General features: G+C 40.7%; 1 protein-coding gene across 4 annotated transcripts in view; it reads left to right on the top strand.

Annotated features, from left to right (window-relative positions):
• lrig3 (leucine-rich repeats and immunoglobulin-like domains 3) overlaps positions 1 to 16242 on the top strand; it is a 60254-nt gene that overhangs the window by 846 nt on the left and 43166 nt on the right. For all 4 annotated transcript variants that reach the window (XM_086009411.1, XM_086009414.1, XM_086009410.1 and 1 more), the window contains exons 2-3: positions 13991 to 14062; positions 14170 to 14244. In XM_086009411.1, coding sequence (XP_085865537.1) covers positions 13991 to 14062; positions 14170 to 14244 — 147 coding nt within the window. The remainder of the gene's footprint in view (positions 1 to 13990; positions 14063 to 14169; positions 14245 to 16242) is intronic.

Here is a 16242-nt window from a genome sequence, read left to right as displayed (position 1 = left end):
CTACGATTTAATAGCAAAATACTGCGGATGCTGGAAATCTGAAATAACAACAGAAAATGCTGGAAATACTCAGCAGGCCAGGCAGCATCCGTGGAGAGAGAAACAGAGTCAACGTTTCAGGTCTGGGACCCTTCATCAGAACTGGAAAAAGCTGGAGATGTAACAGATATTAAGCAGGCGCAGAGACAGGGGGGGGTGGGGTTAGGAGGGGAGGAAGGAATAGAAAGAACATCCTGTACTTTTGCAAGAGGCAGGAAAGATAAAATGTTGCAAATGGGAATGGCAAAAATCATACTGCATGAAAAATGGGGGAAGGGATAATTATCTGAAATTGTTAAACTCAAACTCAATGTTGAGTTTAACAATTTCAGATAATTATCCCTGCCCCCATTTTTCATGCAGTATGATTTTTGCCATTCCCATTTGCAACATTTTATCTTTCCTGCCTCTTGCAAAAGCACAGGATGTTCTTTCTATTTCTTCCTCCCCTCCTAACCCCCCCCCCCCCTGTCTATGCACCTGCTTAATATCTGTTACATCTCCAGTTTTTTCCAGTTCTGATGAAGGGTCCCAGACCTGAAACGTTAACTCTGTTTCTCTCTCCACGGATGCTGCCTGGCCTGCTGAGTATTTCCAGCATTTTCTGTTGTTATTACTGCACGATTTAAACCAGTTACATTAATTGCAGCCCATAACAGCCTTTAGATTTGTAATAGTTTACAGTTTGTTTATATTCTGAATGCAATAATGTATCTGAACTTATCAAATGCAATCAATTAAACAGTGTCCCAATTAAATTTTGCTCTTTATTTGTGACCATTTGGAATTTCTAGTAAAGTTCATTTTAAAGGTAGTTTCCTCAATTGCGCAGTTGACTAAGGATGGGAATATCTGAGCCATACAGACCAGGAAGGTCTTCATTTTGATCCATCATATGATCTGAGCTCTCTAATCCCAGCCAGGAGGGTGGTGGAGCGTGATAGTTATTTTGTGCCCAGGTTTGGTGGAGGAAAGTCCACTAGGGTTCATGCTTCCGATCACGATCCCGAAACCTCTGCTGGAAGCGCACGTAGGGAATGATGGGTGAGGACAGAATTGCACTTGGTCTGTGATGCTTTCTGCAGTGGAATAGTTTACTATATGGACTCAAAAATGAAAAATTGCCACTGAGTATATGTGCAACTGTATCCTAACGAGGAGCAAAGGTCCTCGGAAGGAAGAAGTATAGAAAAGAGAAATTGATCGAAAAAGAAGGGAGAAAATTAAGCGAAGGATCATGTAGTGGTTGCAGTATAAATATTGTCCATAAATCTATTAAGGAAATCTAGGGATTGGCACTCTTTTTAACTTTTGCAACTCTTCATCCATATTTGAACATGTGCAGAGAAGGGTCTAAACGTTGAACAAAGCAGGAAGACTTACAATTAGTTGTGGCTAATTCCCTTCAAATGAGCTCATCTGGAGGTCATGCTGCCATACTCACGATATGTGAATAGCTCTTTTAATGCACTTTTTAAACATTTGAGTGCCAATGGAGTCCACAACTTCCAAGGATTAAATAGCAGTAAATGCAATTGGTTTTAAAATTAAGTTACTTGATTTGTAGAAAATGTTCCCTTTGTCAAATTAAAATATATCTCAACTTTGTATAAGTTGTGTATTATATAATAGGCTTTAGTACATTATATCTGGAAGTTTGGAAGTGAATGAATTTCTTTGGGTGAGAATACTTTATCAAGTGTTCTGTGTCCCCCCTGGCAAAGTGACTTCTAATATTATTGGAAGTTTTTTGTTAAGAGCTATATTTTGAAGTTTAGATGCATCAAAATTAAAATAAATTATAGCCAGGTAAGTTTTTTCTATTAAGGAAATTGAACAAGGCATTTTATTGTGGCCCCCTCTCACCCCCCCCCCTTTTTTACTTCCGTAAAATACCAGCACCTTCCAAACATGAAATAGATTTTTCCATGTTTCAATAAGTGTGGTAAAGGGGCTGAAATACTAATTTATATATGGTTAGGATTTTACTTGCATAATATCAGAGGTCAACAGTTTAAAAATGAGTGTTCAATATGTAGGAGTTTGGAAATTGCTTAAAAAGTGTTTTCTGAAAGATAATGGATAGACTTTTGTATGAAGTATGTACTAATTATGAAGCTAATTCAGCAGCTGGATTGTCCCTTCAGTTATGTTTGAATTATTCCATTATTTCAATCACTTCAAAGATGTCCCTCTGTACCCGTACATTCCTCTTGGGCAGTGGAGAAGTGTTTTGAGACGAGCAGCTGTGAAGAGTTTCCAGTTGTGTAAACAAGCACTAGCAGTGCTGTTGGTGCATATGCTGTGATCACCCTTTGGAGAGTTCGACCAGTTGTTCAAAAAAAATCACAGTGAGCATCTCTTCTATTTACACCAAACCATGTGTTCATGTTATCACAGTGTATAAATACTTATAAAGCATATTCACCATTAATCAGATCTTTCCTGAGGAAAACAATGGGTTGTTTTGGCGTTGAGTGGGGGAAGAGTTTCATATAATTCTCTCTCTGTCCTCGTGTAGCTAACAGCGTGTAGGTGCACATCTAGTAACATACAGTATATAATATATCAGTGTTTAGGCAGAAGACCATTGGTCTGTCTAGTCAGCAGTTCCAAATTTTCCATTATTGTTCTTGCTGTGATTCCGGAATTGTTTCTGGAAGTTTTGTATCCCCTTACTAATAATAACCGAGAAAGAACTTGTATTTAGACAGTGCCTTTCATGTCACATCCCAAAGCACTTCACACTTTTACTTTTGAAATATGGTCACTGTATTTATGTAGATAAACGCAGCAACCAATTTTCACACAAGGTTCTACAAAGCTCATATGAAGTAAATATTGTCTGGACACTGGAAGAACTCCCCTGTTTTTCTTCGGATCGTGCTATTGGCTCTTGTGTCCACCTGAACAGGCAGACAGAATTCTTCCAGTTCTTTCTTTAAAACCTGCTATGGTTTTTTGTTCAGTCATCTGCAGCTTGCAATCTGTTGTGCAACAGATTATCACCTTTACTAAAAAAAAAGTTACCTAAACATTTTTCAGTTGCCACCCATTACTTTAATTCTTGTCCCTTAGTCCTCAAATCTTGTGCCCAGGTTTAAATAGACACAAGTTTTCCTCTCTTCCATCTCCTCCCCCCCCCCCCCCCCCCCCCCAGAGAGTGACGTCCCAGGGTAGACAATCTTAATAACTCAATCCTGTAAATTCAGGAATCAGCTTCTGAACTCTCATTTTGGACTGGATTCTATGTCTTTCCTGTAATATGAAGACTGAAACTAAACCTCAGTACTAAAGGTGCCCCTTTCTACGGTCACGTACGACTTCAACATCATCTCGCACACCTTTAACAACTCTGACACCCGTAACAATACGTCTCGACATTTTATTTGTTTACCAACAGTTTTAATCTATTCACCAAAGCCTCGGGTCGCTTTCCTGCTCTCTTCCGTCAAGCAATCCACATTTCTGTTCTTCGACTTAATCTCATGACTTTACACTTGTTGAACTTCACCTGCCACCTCCCTGCCCATTTACGAAGCCGACCCACATTCCTTCGAATTACTACCCATTGGTTAGCATTGCTGACCACTACCCAATTTGGTGTCATCCGCAGTCACCTTTGACAGCGTTCCATGCTCTAAATCATCTAGAAAAATTATAATGGCAGCAACACTGGCAACCCGGTCCACTCTGACACCTCTCCACGCACCACCATCCTTAACTCTCTACATTTCAGCCAGCATAAATCCAGCCCTATACTTTGCTAGATGTCCTGTAATTGTGGAACGATCATGAAAATTGTTTATGATTTACAAGCTTCCCTCGTTCACTGCTGAGACCTTGTGCCATTGGAATCTGTCAGTTAAGTGCTCCGTGAGAAGCAAGTACAGTAATATCTATGTAAAATGCAGGTACAGTACAAGCAAAAGTTTAGTTGGCAAAAAAAGTAAGTGCTAACGTGCAATTCGGCAAAATGTTTTAAATGTATTGTCCAAAGGTTTTAAATTCGGATGTTATTTTGATCACATTGTGCTCCCAGAAATAGCTCGATGCAGTCTCACAAATGAGTGGCATGATTATTTCTTTCAAGAGCAATTTACATTTCTATAGCTCTTTTATGAAGCACATCCCAAGGTACTTCACAGAGGAGGCACAGACTGGGTAATGGTAGAGTTAGAGGTGACAAAAGCATGGTCGAAAAGAGAGCTTTTGAGGAGGCATTTAAAGGCAGAGAGAAAAGTAACAAGAAACTCAGTTGCCACTACTCATCCTTTTTTAGCCGATGGAAAAGGTACTCTACTCTGAAATGTTCCTGACTATTATCAGCACCGTTCTATGTCCAACAAGCAGGAGGCACATTAGAATGAGGAAGGTTGGATATTTTTCATAGTTAGAAGCTCAATAACTTTATACATTCAAGCGACCCGGGCAGCTCTCAAACTTGGAACCTGCACGCTTCTGTTGCAATGTAGTAGAATGAGGATTTGCACCAGCAGGTTCCTATGTCGAGGTTCCCAGCCCTTTCCAGACCCTTGGCATGAGGCACTGAGCAAGTTGTTTCCCCCACAGTGCAAGAGGAAAGAAGTGGTGTAGTCATTTCAGGCCAATTTCAACTTCTAACAAACATTTACAAGTTGAAATTGGCCTGAAATGACGACTCCTGGGAGCAGATTGCCTGTTAAGGTGAGAGCCGATGAGTGAGGGGAAAAAAGTAACATTTAATTAATAAACCTGTGACGTGTGAGAGTTTAAAAATAAAAGCGCTTTTGATTGGGAATCAGGTGCTGACTCTTGGGGACCTACCTGATGCTTTGTTTTGTGTGTAAATCACTTTTAATACACACTTTCATGTCGGAGTTTAGTCAACGCTCTAAGCCTGTACTTAAACTACAACTAGTGCTTTACACCAATGCTAAGTGGTTGTAGTGTAACTCTGAGTCAGGGCATACCAGACTCCTGAGTGAAGTGGAGTCAGACTCTTCTCTAGAGGAGGGAATCTCACTCGAATTGTCATACAGACTGAGGGGGTCCTGATCTGATGAGTTACATGATCTCCGCTGCTGGTCTGCAGTTGGCTCAGTGTATCCATTCTAAGGAAGGGGAAAATCAATGTGTTTCACTCCTGATTGGCATTAAGTTCTGCTGAAAGTGCAAACGCATGATCTGATGAGGGCAGGATCTGGTTTACTATGATGGCTTCCTTGTTAAATAGCTCACAGAAACCTATTACCCAGCCTTGTATATCGGTATCAGATAGCTGGTGGCAGCCGTAGAACTACTTCAGCGTGAATCGCTGCCTTCAGGATAGGAGGAGTCGAGGAAGAAAACTGTCGGGGCAGTAGAGAGAAATTAAATTTAGGAGCCAGAAGATGCACTCTGTTGTAATTAGACTTTTTTCAGAGCATGTTCTCAAGACTGAGCTGTTCAACTTGTGTTGGCATTTGAGTAACTTTTAGTGAATTGAATTAGCTCTTTGTTGTCAGTGGATTGCTGTCTGACTCGTTTATTTGTTCTTTGAAGCTGTGGTCACAGTCATAATTGCTTTAAATACTTCAGCACCTGTCAGTTGCAGTGTAAATACAAACTTGAAGAAAAATTAACTTTTGCTTGGAGATGCTTCAAAATGAAAACCATAATTATGACCTAAACTAACCAAACAAAAGGTTAATTGGTTATCTTTTTTAATGGTGGCTTTATTTGTAAATTAGCATAAAGTGTTAATAGCTGGAATTTTAGGACGGTTTGTTTATGCAAAGGAAATAGAACTTTAATGGCTATGGGGGTGGAGGTGGCGCAGGTGGGGTGGCAAAGTAGTTCTTTGGACTATTGCCTGTTGTAAACTGTTTTTTGGCTACCGTATATAAGGGTCTGTACTGTACAAGATTACTAAAACCCAATGGATACATATAAATAATAAAATGAGAGGTAATAAAGCAGTAATGCCCCCTGTCATTTGTTTTTTGATAGCTTATTTATCCTTGCTCCATATTCCATGAAATGTTCTTAAATGGCCTTATTTGGGGACAAAATAGGTAGGAGGAAACAAATGTGAGGAGCTACGTGTTTAGTGAAATGACTATGCCACATTAGGCCTGTCTTGCTTGTTATTTGGTAACTTTACTTTGGGGTTGCCACTGGTTGTGGAAGACCCACGTCAGGAGGCAGCACTAGCATGGCACTTAACCCAGCATAAAAGCAGCTTCACACTAGGTAAAGAGGGAAAGGTTGAAGGAACAAGTGACGGAATGGAAGTGTGTACAAGCACCAAGACAAAAGAATTCATTGTAACAGAAATGAATCACTTCTCAGACCACACACATGGTTATAAATGGAACAAATGTTTATCTGGGACTGATTGAGGCAATAATCTAATCAGGGGTTTAGATGATTGCAAATGTGGGAGCAAAGCTCAAGCCGTTGATAATTTCTAGGATTAGATTATAGCCCTGAAATCAATCTGTTATCAGTAATTATTTATAATCTAAATACTAGTATTTGGAAGTTGAGGGGGGCGGGAATGCGAGAATTCTGCCTTTTGAGCTGGTGGTGTCTGGCTTTTTACTTGCTGCCATTTATGCCTGTAGTTATTCAACACAAGACCAATGATTGAGATCACAACTGTATCACCAAGAAAAAATATCCATCATAATCAACTGTAGAATTTCTCCTATGTGTGTTTGCTAGTTTACAGAGCAATGGACGCAACTTCTTTTTCAGAATATTTTACCAGTTGCTTGACTTGCATTTACTATTGGTATTAATTTGCTTTGTAGTATGTATTTCTCCACTGACTCAAGTAAATCCGTGGCTCAGTGTTAAACCCTTCAGGAAAATTCTGTCTAAAGAGAATAGATTCTACTTGGAATGCCAATCTTATAGTTCTGTTTTCTGAGTACATCAGTAAGTAACTAGCCCATGTAGTGGGAAAACGTTTGGTATAAACGGTCATCCTTTTGCTGAAATTAGCGCAATAACTCTTAAGATCCAGAAAAAGACGTGATTTTATTGTCGTGGCAGTCAGGGAAACACACATGGCAATGAGCTATTCTCCACAGCTGCTTCTCTGTACAATCCAGACCAAAAACTTCACATACCAGGCTGATTGATGAGTCACTCCGTATTGGTGTCTTAAAGTAGTTAAAGCTTTGCTCCCTCCTCCCAGCATACTACTTTTTCTGCTGAATTAGCTGATCTACACCACACTATGGTATTGATTAAAATCGCTTTAGTTTTGCTTATACAGAGGTTTTAACTCGGGGATTAAACTTTTTGCAATATAGAAATGGCTCTTGATACCTGTGACTAAATGGCAAAAAGTCCTCTATCCTCGAACACAAATGTAGTTTGCAATTCTCTTAAGTTTATGAAATTAGCCCCTTGCAGCCTTTTGGCCTCCAGTATTTACCCCAGGTGCAGACTGTTTGCTGCATCACTGTGTAGCCTTTGTTCCCTGCAGGAAGAATGTGTCTTTTAGCGTGGAGGTATTAATTTCTTACAATTGACTGCTGTTTTGTCCTGTATGGTTTGGGGCTATTTCCTCACTTTCTTTGTTAACACCTTTCAAAAAGGCATGAAGAATAGGATTTTTGAAAAGGGAGAGCACAAGAACTTGCCGTAGCTAATTGAGGTGGGAAACTATAAACGGTTAGCTATGTTCATTAAATGTACCAGACTCCTTTTTTATGCAAATATAAATATCTCCGAGTACTTTTTTGTGAAGATTTAAAAAGCACTTTGAAGTTAAGCACTGGTTTTTTTTTAAACCCCACCGTGCAGATAGAGGCCATTTCGGCCCATCGAGCCTGCACCGACCGACACACATATCCCACCCGATCCCTGTAACCCCTACACCAACACATATCCCACCCTATCCCCGTAACCCCACGTATTTAATCCCCCTAACACTAAGGGTCAATTTTATCATAGCCAATCAACCTAACCCGCACATCTTTGGACTCTTGGATCCTGTTTTGGGAGATTGAGTTTTGTGCACTGCTCCTCACTTTTACATTACATTTTGGGAGAGAATCTATATATGCCATGCTGGGTTCTGCTGTTAATATGGAGACACAGAGTGCACACCCAGTTTTGGCACTCCCCATTTACTGCAAGAGCTAGCCTTGACCCAGTGGCATAGTTGTAAACCTTTGCCTTTATTGCTGTGCGGTGCTGCCTGTTCCTGTAAACCTGGGTTGTGTGCACTGGAGTTTTGCAGATGGAGGGATACCTGTCTGTCTGCAATCAGCTGCACTTGTATTTTGTACACACATCTGAAGGTTGCCTACAGAACAGAAATCTTTTAATTAATACAGATTCTTTACAAATTCACACTTAAGAATACTTGGTTACTGTTGGATTATTCTGTAATTAATGGGCAATTGTTTCCAAGTGTATTTGCTTGGGTTAAGTACACAAGTTACTGATAAAGCCACTAATCCATGCCCACATCCTGTGATTGAATAATTCCACCCCCTTAGTTTGAATTTAAGTTCCAAGTTGCCAAAAGGAAAAAAATTACCTAGATGAGTAAGTGCTGATAATGACTGTTCGTAGACAGTTAGGCCACAAAGGCAACATAGCTAAGCATGATCCTGCCCTTGCCAGATGTTCACACACATTTCGTGGAGGCTGCTGGACAGTCATCAGTAACGGGAACATTGACCAAACCCAATTGTAGCAGTCGATTTGTGATCGGCTAATTTGACACGGCAGTGATGAAACGCTGGTTCTTGATCTGTGTTGCTCAGCTATTCATTGGACAGTATCCTAGAGCTGGCTTGGGAGTCAAATCAGTTATTTTTAATATCCTGTCATGTCGGTGTATTCATTTATAGCAATAGTTTTAACATTTTGTTTTGGATGGTGATTAATCTAGGAGCTGTATGGTATGAGCAGGAATCTACTTGCAAAATAAATGAAAAGCAAATGCTAACAGTAATTCATTGTGTGATGTGCTTTGAGACATTTAAACACGTGATTAAGGTGCTACATAAATTCAAGTGTTTTATTTGTTAGCTGCCTCAGAGGTGACTTTTTTTTAACCCCAAATGGCTCCTCTGCTCCTGAAAGGAATGACCCACGGTTTCAAGTTGTTAGCCACCCTTAAATACCTCACCCAAAATGGCCATTCTTCCTGTGCAGGTTTATAGTGAGTATATTCCAGGGGCATCCAAGTTTTACGGGCCACATAGTTGCATACCGTATAAAGTTATAATCCATGTTTCTATTAATGTGGTTCTATTTGCAATAGCATTTTAAATTTTATAAATAGGGGAATAGAGCAGAAGTTTGTACAAAATGATTAGATCACAAAGTACTTTGCAAATTTCAGCATCCCATCCCATTATTGAAAGAGCATTAAAGCCTTTGAGAACGTATATAATAGATTTACCAGAATGATACCAGGACTAAGAAACTAGTCATAAGGAGAAAGTTGAGATATTGGGACAATTCCCACTGAAACAAAGAAGGCTGAAAGAGGAGATTTAATTGAGGTTTTCAAAATTGTGAAAGATTTTGATAATGACGAGACTATTTTCTATGATTGCAGAGTAGTGAAAGGTCACGGATTTCAGATTGTCACTAAGTGAATGAGGAGAGTCTAGGAGAAATTTCTTCATGCAGAGTGCTGTAAGAGTATAAAATACTTTGTCACAGGGATTAGTTGAGGCAGAGACCATTGCATGATTTACAGGAAGAGTAGATAAAACATTTTGAAAGAGGGAAGATATGGGGTTATGGAGAGAGAACAGGACCATGGGTTTAGTTTTGGATTGCTTCAGCAAAGAGCTGATGCTCACTGTTACACACAAAGATTGCCTACTTGGAGGGGAGAAATTCGGTATCGCCCCGTTTGGGGCGCAATTATCAGCCGGGCGCAAAGTTTAGCGCCTGGTGCTAATTATCGCCTCTGACTGCAAACTTGGCCTCTATTGCCCCTGGAGGTGATTTGAGCGCTAAATCAGGCACTACACACCTCTTAAGGCGCTAACGCCGAGGAGCGAGGTGCTCTCTTAGAGCGCTGGCGAAGCTCATGTGATGTCCGTCAGCAATAGAACACAGACACACTGGCGCTGGCCAGTTCTTAAAGGGGAGGGTTGATCTTGTTCTCCAGTCACACCCTGCTCATTGCAGCCTTGAATCTCACCTGGAGAGACCTGTACATCAAATCTGCTGGAAAGAACAATGGAGAGGCCCAGGGGAAAAAGCTCAGAGTGCAGCCCCCACAGTCTCTTCTAAATCGATGCAAGGAAGGTCAAATGAAAATTAACCTGCAAAGTGCAGCTCAGTACCCAAAACTCCTTCACACAGCGTTGAATCTCTCCAGAAGTGTCTCTCTCTCTCTCTCTCAGAATGCGTGGTGCAAAAATGTCACCGACAATAAAAGGCAGGAAGCGGCCACCTTTAAATAGCGCTCCCCCAGTCTCTTCCTGACTGCAAAACGTTCCCCTCTACCTGTCATTGCTAGCGGCAGGTGGAAAGGCAGGGGGCGCCACTCAATATCCGGTCCAGGGCGTTGCACGCTCGACTGACGTCACGATCTGCAGGTGCAGGAGATCGTGGCGGTAGTGTTTAGCGCTGCCGCAAAATTTCTGGTCAATTTCGTGAGCGGCGCAAACATCGCCACGCCCGGGCGCTAGTTGCTTTGCGCCCCATTAGCGCCCTAACAGGAGGCGCTAATCAACCGAATTTTTCCCCCTAGAAGTCTCGTGCTGCCTGTGGAACTGTACCACGGTAACAAGTCCGCACCTTCAGAAAGACAATTGTAAAAATAAAATTACAGTGAATGAAAGCTTTTAGTATGAGCAGACAAATGGCAGGAAATCCCTGTTGATGATTTATATTTTGCTTTTCTCAGCCATGCATCCCTGACAGAATTGCAAGTTTTTTGGGCTTCTTGATCCTGTTGTCTACTGAGTCCACATACTCCAATTTTTCAGCAGTGGGATACTGGATACCAGTTGGGATTGGGAATTATAGCTTTTAAAAAAAAAAAAAAAAAAAAAAAAAAATCCTCTCTAGTCTAGGATCACAACAATCCAATGTAGCGCCCTGACTGAAAACAACTACCCCAGCAAAGGCTGGAGATCAAACATGGGACCTTCTGATCTGTACTGATCAGTGTTGTGCTGGGCAATGACTGGTATTTGTAAGTGTTTCTTTGAACCTATTAGCAAATACTTTCTTTGATTTCAGTCTACAATAAGTCAAAAGCTTGACATTAAATAAATGTTTTTTTCCCCAAAGTGTTGTCTTTCCCTCCCCTCCTAAAGGTGGTGGTGACTGGTTGGGTACAATTTCTGAGTGGCCATTCTTTGTAGTTTTTTTTGGGGGTGGGGGGGCGGTGGTTGGAGGGGCATTATGGAGGACCTACAGTTTACCTTCACCCAAAGTCCATATGTGCACTTCACATCGGGACAAGAAGCAGGAACCCTGACTCATTTTTCCCTCCATCCCGTGTCCCCCAGTGACAATGAGGGTAATCAATTTGCCTCTACTGCCGCTCTGGTGAGATCAATAAACCAAACCAAACCAAATCTTGGGACCATTTTGGCCTACACGGTTCGATAATGAAATTTTCCACTGAGCCACCGGAGCAGGACTGGTGAGTTTTAATTATACATATGTGTGAATTACCTGATTTTTTTTCTCTTGTACTAGCAGCAGTCCTAAAACATGCCAGCAAAATAAATTCAAATCTCAGTTTAAACTTAATTTGTCAAACTAGTCCAGCAATTGGGTCAAAAGAAGGTAACAAAATCAATAACTTAGAGGTTTAATTTCTTTGGTCAAAACAACTGTGTCTAGAATCTAATGCCATAAATGGTGATTGTCTTGGCGTTGGATTTTTTGTGTGTGTATATAAAGAAATTTATATGTGAAGTGGGACACAGCACTTTTCAAGGGCAAGTTGCCATATGTAGAAAATTCCTTAGCTGAAAATAATCCTTTACTAAAACAAGCTGTTCTTCTAGTAGAGACTTGCACCTATGTTGCTTCCAGACTATAGTGTCTGCATTTTCTAAAACCCAATGCATAAAAGTGGTAAAATGAAGGCCTTTCCACTAATGGAGAGTGCAGTTATTGAGTCCTAGTTTTTTTTTCCTATCCAGCATTTTGGAGATAAAAGTTACTTCAGAATTCAACTGCATTGTTTTTGTTTGCACATGCAGTAATGTGCCAGTTTTGTTGAAATGCTTAAATGGTTCCAAAAAATTGTGATCAATAATTTAAAATGTCTGTTTGTTCAACTTGTATGCACAAGATTGCTGTAAATTGAGCTCGAGTATGGTTCCAGGGTTCTCCGAAATCTGTTGGTCCAGCTTGCACTTTAGTTTCTCTCATTTCTGCTATAGTTTTTTTTGACATTTTGTAACCCTCTGCAGAAAGTATTTGGGGCAACTTTGCTTAAAATGGATTGAATGCTGTTTTCACAGTCACTGATCGACTACAGATGGGACGGAGCTTGAACTCCAAGTGAAAGTGTCTGGCTCCAGTGTGGCGATCTTGCACAGCAGTATTAGTAATTGGAGGATTTTGTAGTTTAAAGCCTTTGCCAGCTCAGTACATGTTACGACTGCAGCAGAACAGATCTGCTCGTGTCTGTAGCTGTCTGGTAGGTCCCTTTGCAAACAGGCTTCAAATAATTTTTTTTCGCAATGTTTCAGTTTAAGTTCTCTGGTATGATTGTAGTTCAAAAACTACTGATCACTAGACTCCAGCTTGGTTCATGACTAGGTTGTGCAAAGCCACTGATTATAAAAAGGTTATTCTAGTTGAAATTAACTAGAATAGCCTTTTTTATAATGTGTTGTCTTAACTAAATATTAAGTCAGAAACCTAATTCTTTCCTGTGAACAGCATAAGTTTAAGTAAAATCTTTCAGCCCTTGACTCTTTTGTATACTGTACAGTATTGGAAATTTGTTGAATCAGTATCCTTATGGTTCAGTGATGCACATCCAGATTTTCACTTATAATTATATGTTTGCGAAGTTTCAGAGTTGTGAAAAGGAAAATTTGTGTTTGTTTTTGTTCTCCATTTGTGCTCTCTTCTCTCTCCACCATGTGTCTAATGCTTAAAGGTATATCGATCAATCCTTCAGATCAAGCATGGTGCAGTATTATACACTCTTGATTCATTGTTCAGATCCTGTCCTAAAGCATGGTAACAGTTTGAACACTTGTCCCTTATTAACTGAAAAATACAATTTAAATGTTTGGAAAGATTCAGCACAGTGTAAACATCTTGCACAGCATATTGTATTAAGCAACAGTGTTATGTTTAAAAAAAAATAAAAATAAATAAATAAATATTTGGCTCCCATGTCCTTCTGAAGGCAGTGTTCCATACATACTGGGGCACCGTTTTTTTGGCACCAGCAGCGCTCTGGTATATCGTCTAAATAATCATTCACCAAGTGAGCCTGGACAGTGACTATTTGGTAGACTATTTTACCCCATAGGATGTCACAGCGGATCCTGACTATTTATAAACTGCAAGAAAGTAACTCCCCGATGGCTTATTGGATCAGTGCACCACATGTACGGTTTCCAGTCCAAATCACTGGAAAGCAGAGCGGGAAACCTGGCCGAATTGCCCTCTGTCCAAGCTCAGGGGGCACAGAGTGCCATTGTAGTTCCACCACTGCTGGCCTCGTTCAGCACAAACCAAGAATTGAACCACCTTGGTTTGTATATCTCCGAATTCGTACATTTGCCCCACTGTTATCGGGGAGCTACCTTTTGTAGTTTATTTACCAATTCAACTAGTTTGAAGACTAGTTTGCAGGAGATGTGGGTGTAAGTTTACCCCTAATTTCCCCATGACCCCAATACTGTAGATTGTGCAGGTGGTTTTATCAGATTATTCTATCGTTCTGTTGTAAATTATATATGCATTGAAATGGAATTGCACATTAATACGTAATATGTGTCATATTTTACAGGGATTTGAGCCACAATCGAATTACTTCCATCAATGGCAGCTTATTTAACCATCTTCACAGCCTACGGGAAGTGTAAGTCACACTTTTTTTGTTAGCGATAAATATGATTCAAGTTGTATGAGATTCTGATGATAAATTCGCTACCCATTTATGACTGTTCTACCTTTTATGACTTTCAGAAAAATAACCCACAATGAATTAACTGCAGTACCGAGCTTCGGAGTTGTAGCTACAAACATTACCCTTCTTTCACTGTAAGTGCTAAATTTTTATCTCTCTTTAATATTGGGATTTCTGGCTATGTTTGAAATTCAGAATACCATCAGGCAAGTATGTATGTATTACGTCATGCATCGTATTCATGCTTTGTAATGGTGCCCTGAATTTCCATGGAAGCTGGACAATTCGGACAAACCAGATCAGCATACTTGTGCGTTACCTATAATTCCAGGAGTGTGTCTGCTTGGCACCGTTGCTGGCATTGTAGCCTCTGGGTCAGTAGATTGTGGAAACGAGAGCTATACCACAATTAAACTCATAATCTAAGCCGACAGTCTAGTGTACTCCTGAGCGGTGCTGTTGTTTGAGGTGCTACCCTTTGGATGAGATGTTTTCGGTTGTTCAGGTGACAAAAAGATCCTGTGCATTATTTGAAGAAGAGCAATTCTCTGGTATCCTGACTCCTACAACCAAAAACAGATTAACTGGCCAATCACCACACTAGTGTCTGAAGGAAGTTGCCGGTACAGAATGGTTGCCGCATTTGCCTACGTAACAGCCACTGCACTTCAAAAGTAATACATTGTGTGAAGTGCTATATAAATGCAAGTATTATGAGTTGGACTTGTGTTGTTGGAAAATTTTGGTAGCTTTTACACCGGCTCTTGTTTTAAGTCTGACTCTGGGAGATCGGCATCCATGAACTTGCTCTGGGTGTATGACTGCCACCAGGATAAGGAAAATATAAATACTAGGATTTTGTTTGAGCTGGAGTCACAAGCTCAAACCTAAATATGTCCATATAGTGGCTTTTAAATTACAGCATTTAAGTGTACCATGTGCATTAGCTGATGGTGTTTGACACTGAAGCTGATAAAGTGATGCTGCACTGCTTCATTACTACTGTGGATAGTTTTGCCGGAAGTGATGTGGGCAGAATAGTTTGATTTCCGTAACTCCATACTGGAGTTTTCACACTGCATTTACAATAGTAGCAGAATGAATATATGACCAGTCAAATGTGACAAGGGAATTGCTGTTTGTGAGACAGTCAAATAGTGTTCTTTGTGGTCAGAATCAGAGGTATTGGGGGGGGGGGATGGAAGGAGAGGTGTGCAAATCCTTTGGAGCTCTGATTCTCCAAAGTAATGGTAAGTACATGGGAAAGTCTGAGCATCGCTGCGCAGAATCCATCTGTCTGCTCATTTATCCATCCAATACCTGCAGGGACCAATTTCTGTAGTTCCCAACAAACTCGAATGGTAGAAGCAACAACATTGAAAGGTAAGGAGTCCCATGGTATTATAAGCTGAGCTCCAGAGATGCATTTTAAACCTTTAGAAGCAGCCAGAAAGTTTAGTGTTTACTGTGCGTAATCTTGCTGATACTGCTAAATTGAATCTTTTGCATTGTGAATGTTAGTTATCGAGGAAGCTTCACCCCAATTTCTGAAATTGCTTTCAATATCAATGTTTACAAAACCTGTATTTTGTTACAAAATAAAGAGCCCTGTTAATGCTGCTGTTGAAAGCAATACAGTCTTAATAAAAACATCCCTAACTATCATCCAAGTGTCTTTTCAATTTTTATGTTGCACATACAGGGGGAAAAATTCAGTTGTTTGTGCCTCCCGTTAGCGCCTTAAGAGGGCGCTAATGGGGCGCAAAGCAACTAGCGCCGCACGCGAAATTAACTAGACATTTTGCGGCGGCACTAAACACTACCACCACGATCTCCTGCGCCAGCAGATCGTGACGTCAGTGGAGTGCGCAACGCCCCGGTAGCGCTCTGGACAGGATATTGAGTGGCGCCCCCTGCCTTACCGCCTGTCGCTAGCAACGACAGGTTGAGGGGAGCGTTATGCTGTCAGAAAGGGACTGGGGGAGTGCTATTTAAAGGTGACCACTTCCTGCCTTTTTTTGTTGGTGACATTTTTGCACCACGCATTCTGAGAGAGAGAGAGAGAGAGAGACTTCTGGAGAGATTCAACGCTGTGTGAAGGAGTTTTGAGTACTGAGCAGCACTTTGCAGGT

The sequence above is a fragment of the Somniosus microcephalus genome, chromosome 16 (genome assembly GCF_052327205.1).
Source record: "Somniosus microcephalus isolate GS21.2 chromosome 16, FLI_Smic_1.0, whole genome shotgun sequence".
Classification (NCBI taxonomy): domain Eukaryota; kingdom Metazoa; phylum Chordata; class Chondrichthyes; order Squaliformes; family Somniosidae; genus Somniosus; species Somniosus microcephalus.
This window is presented reverse-complemented; position numbering and strand designations above follow the sequence as displayed.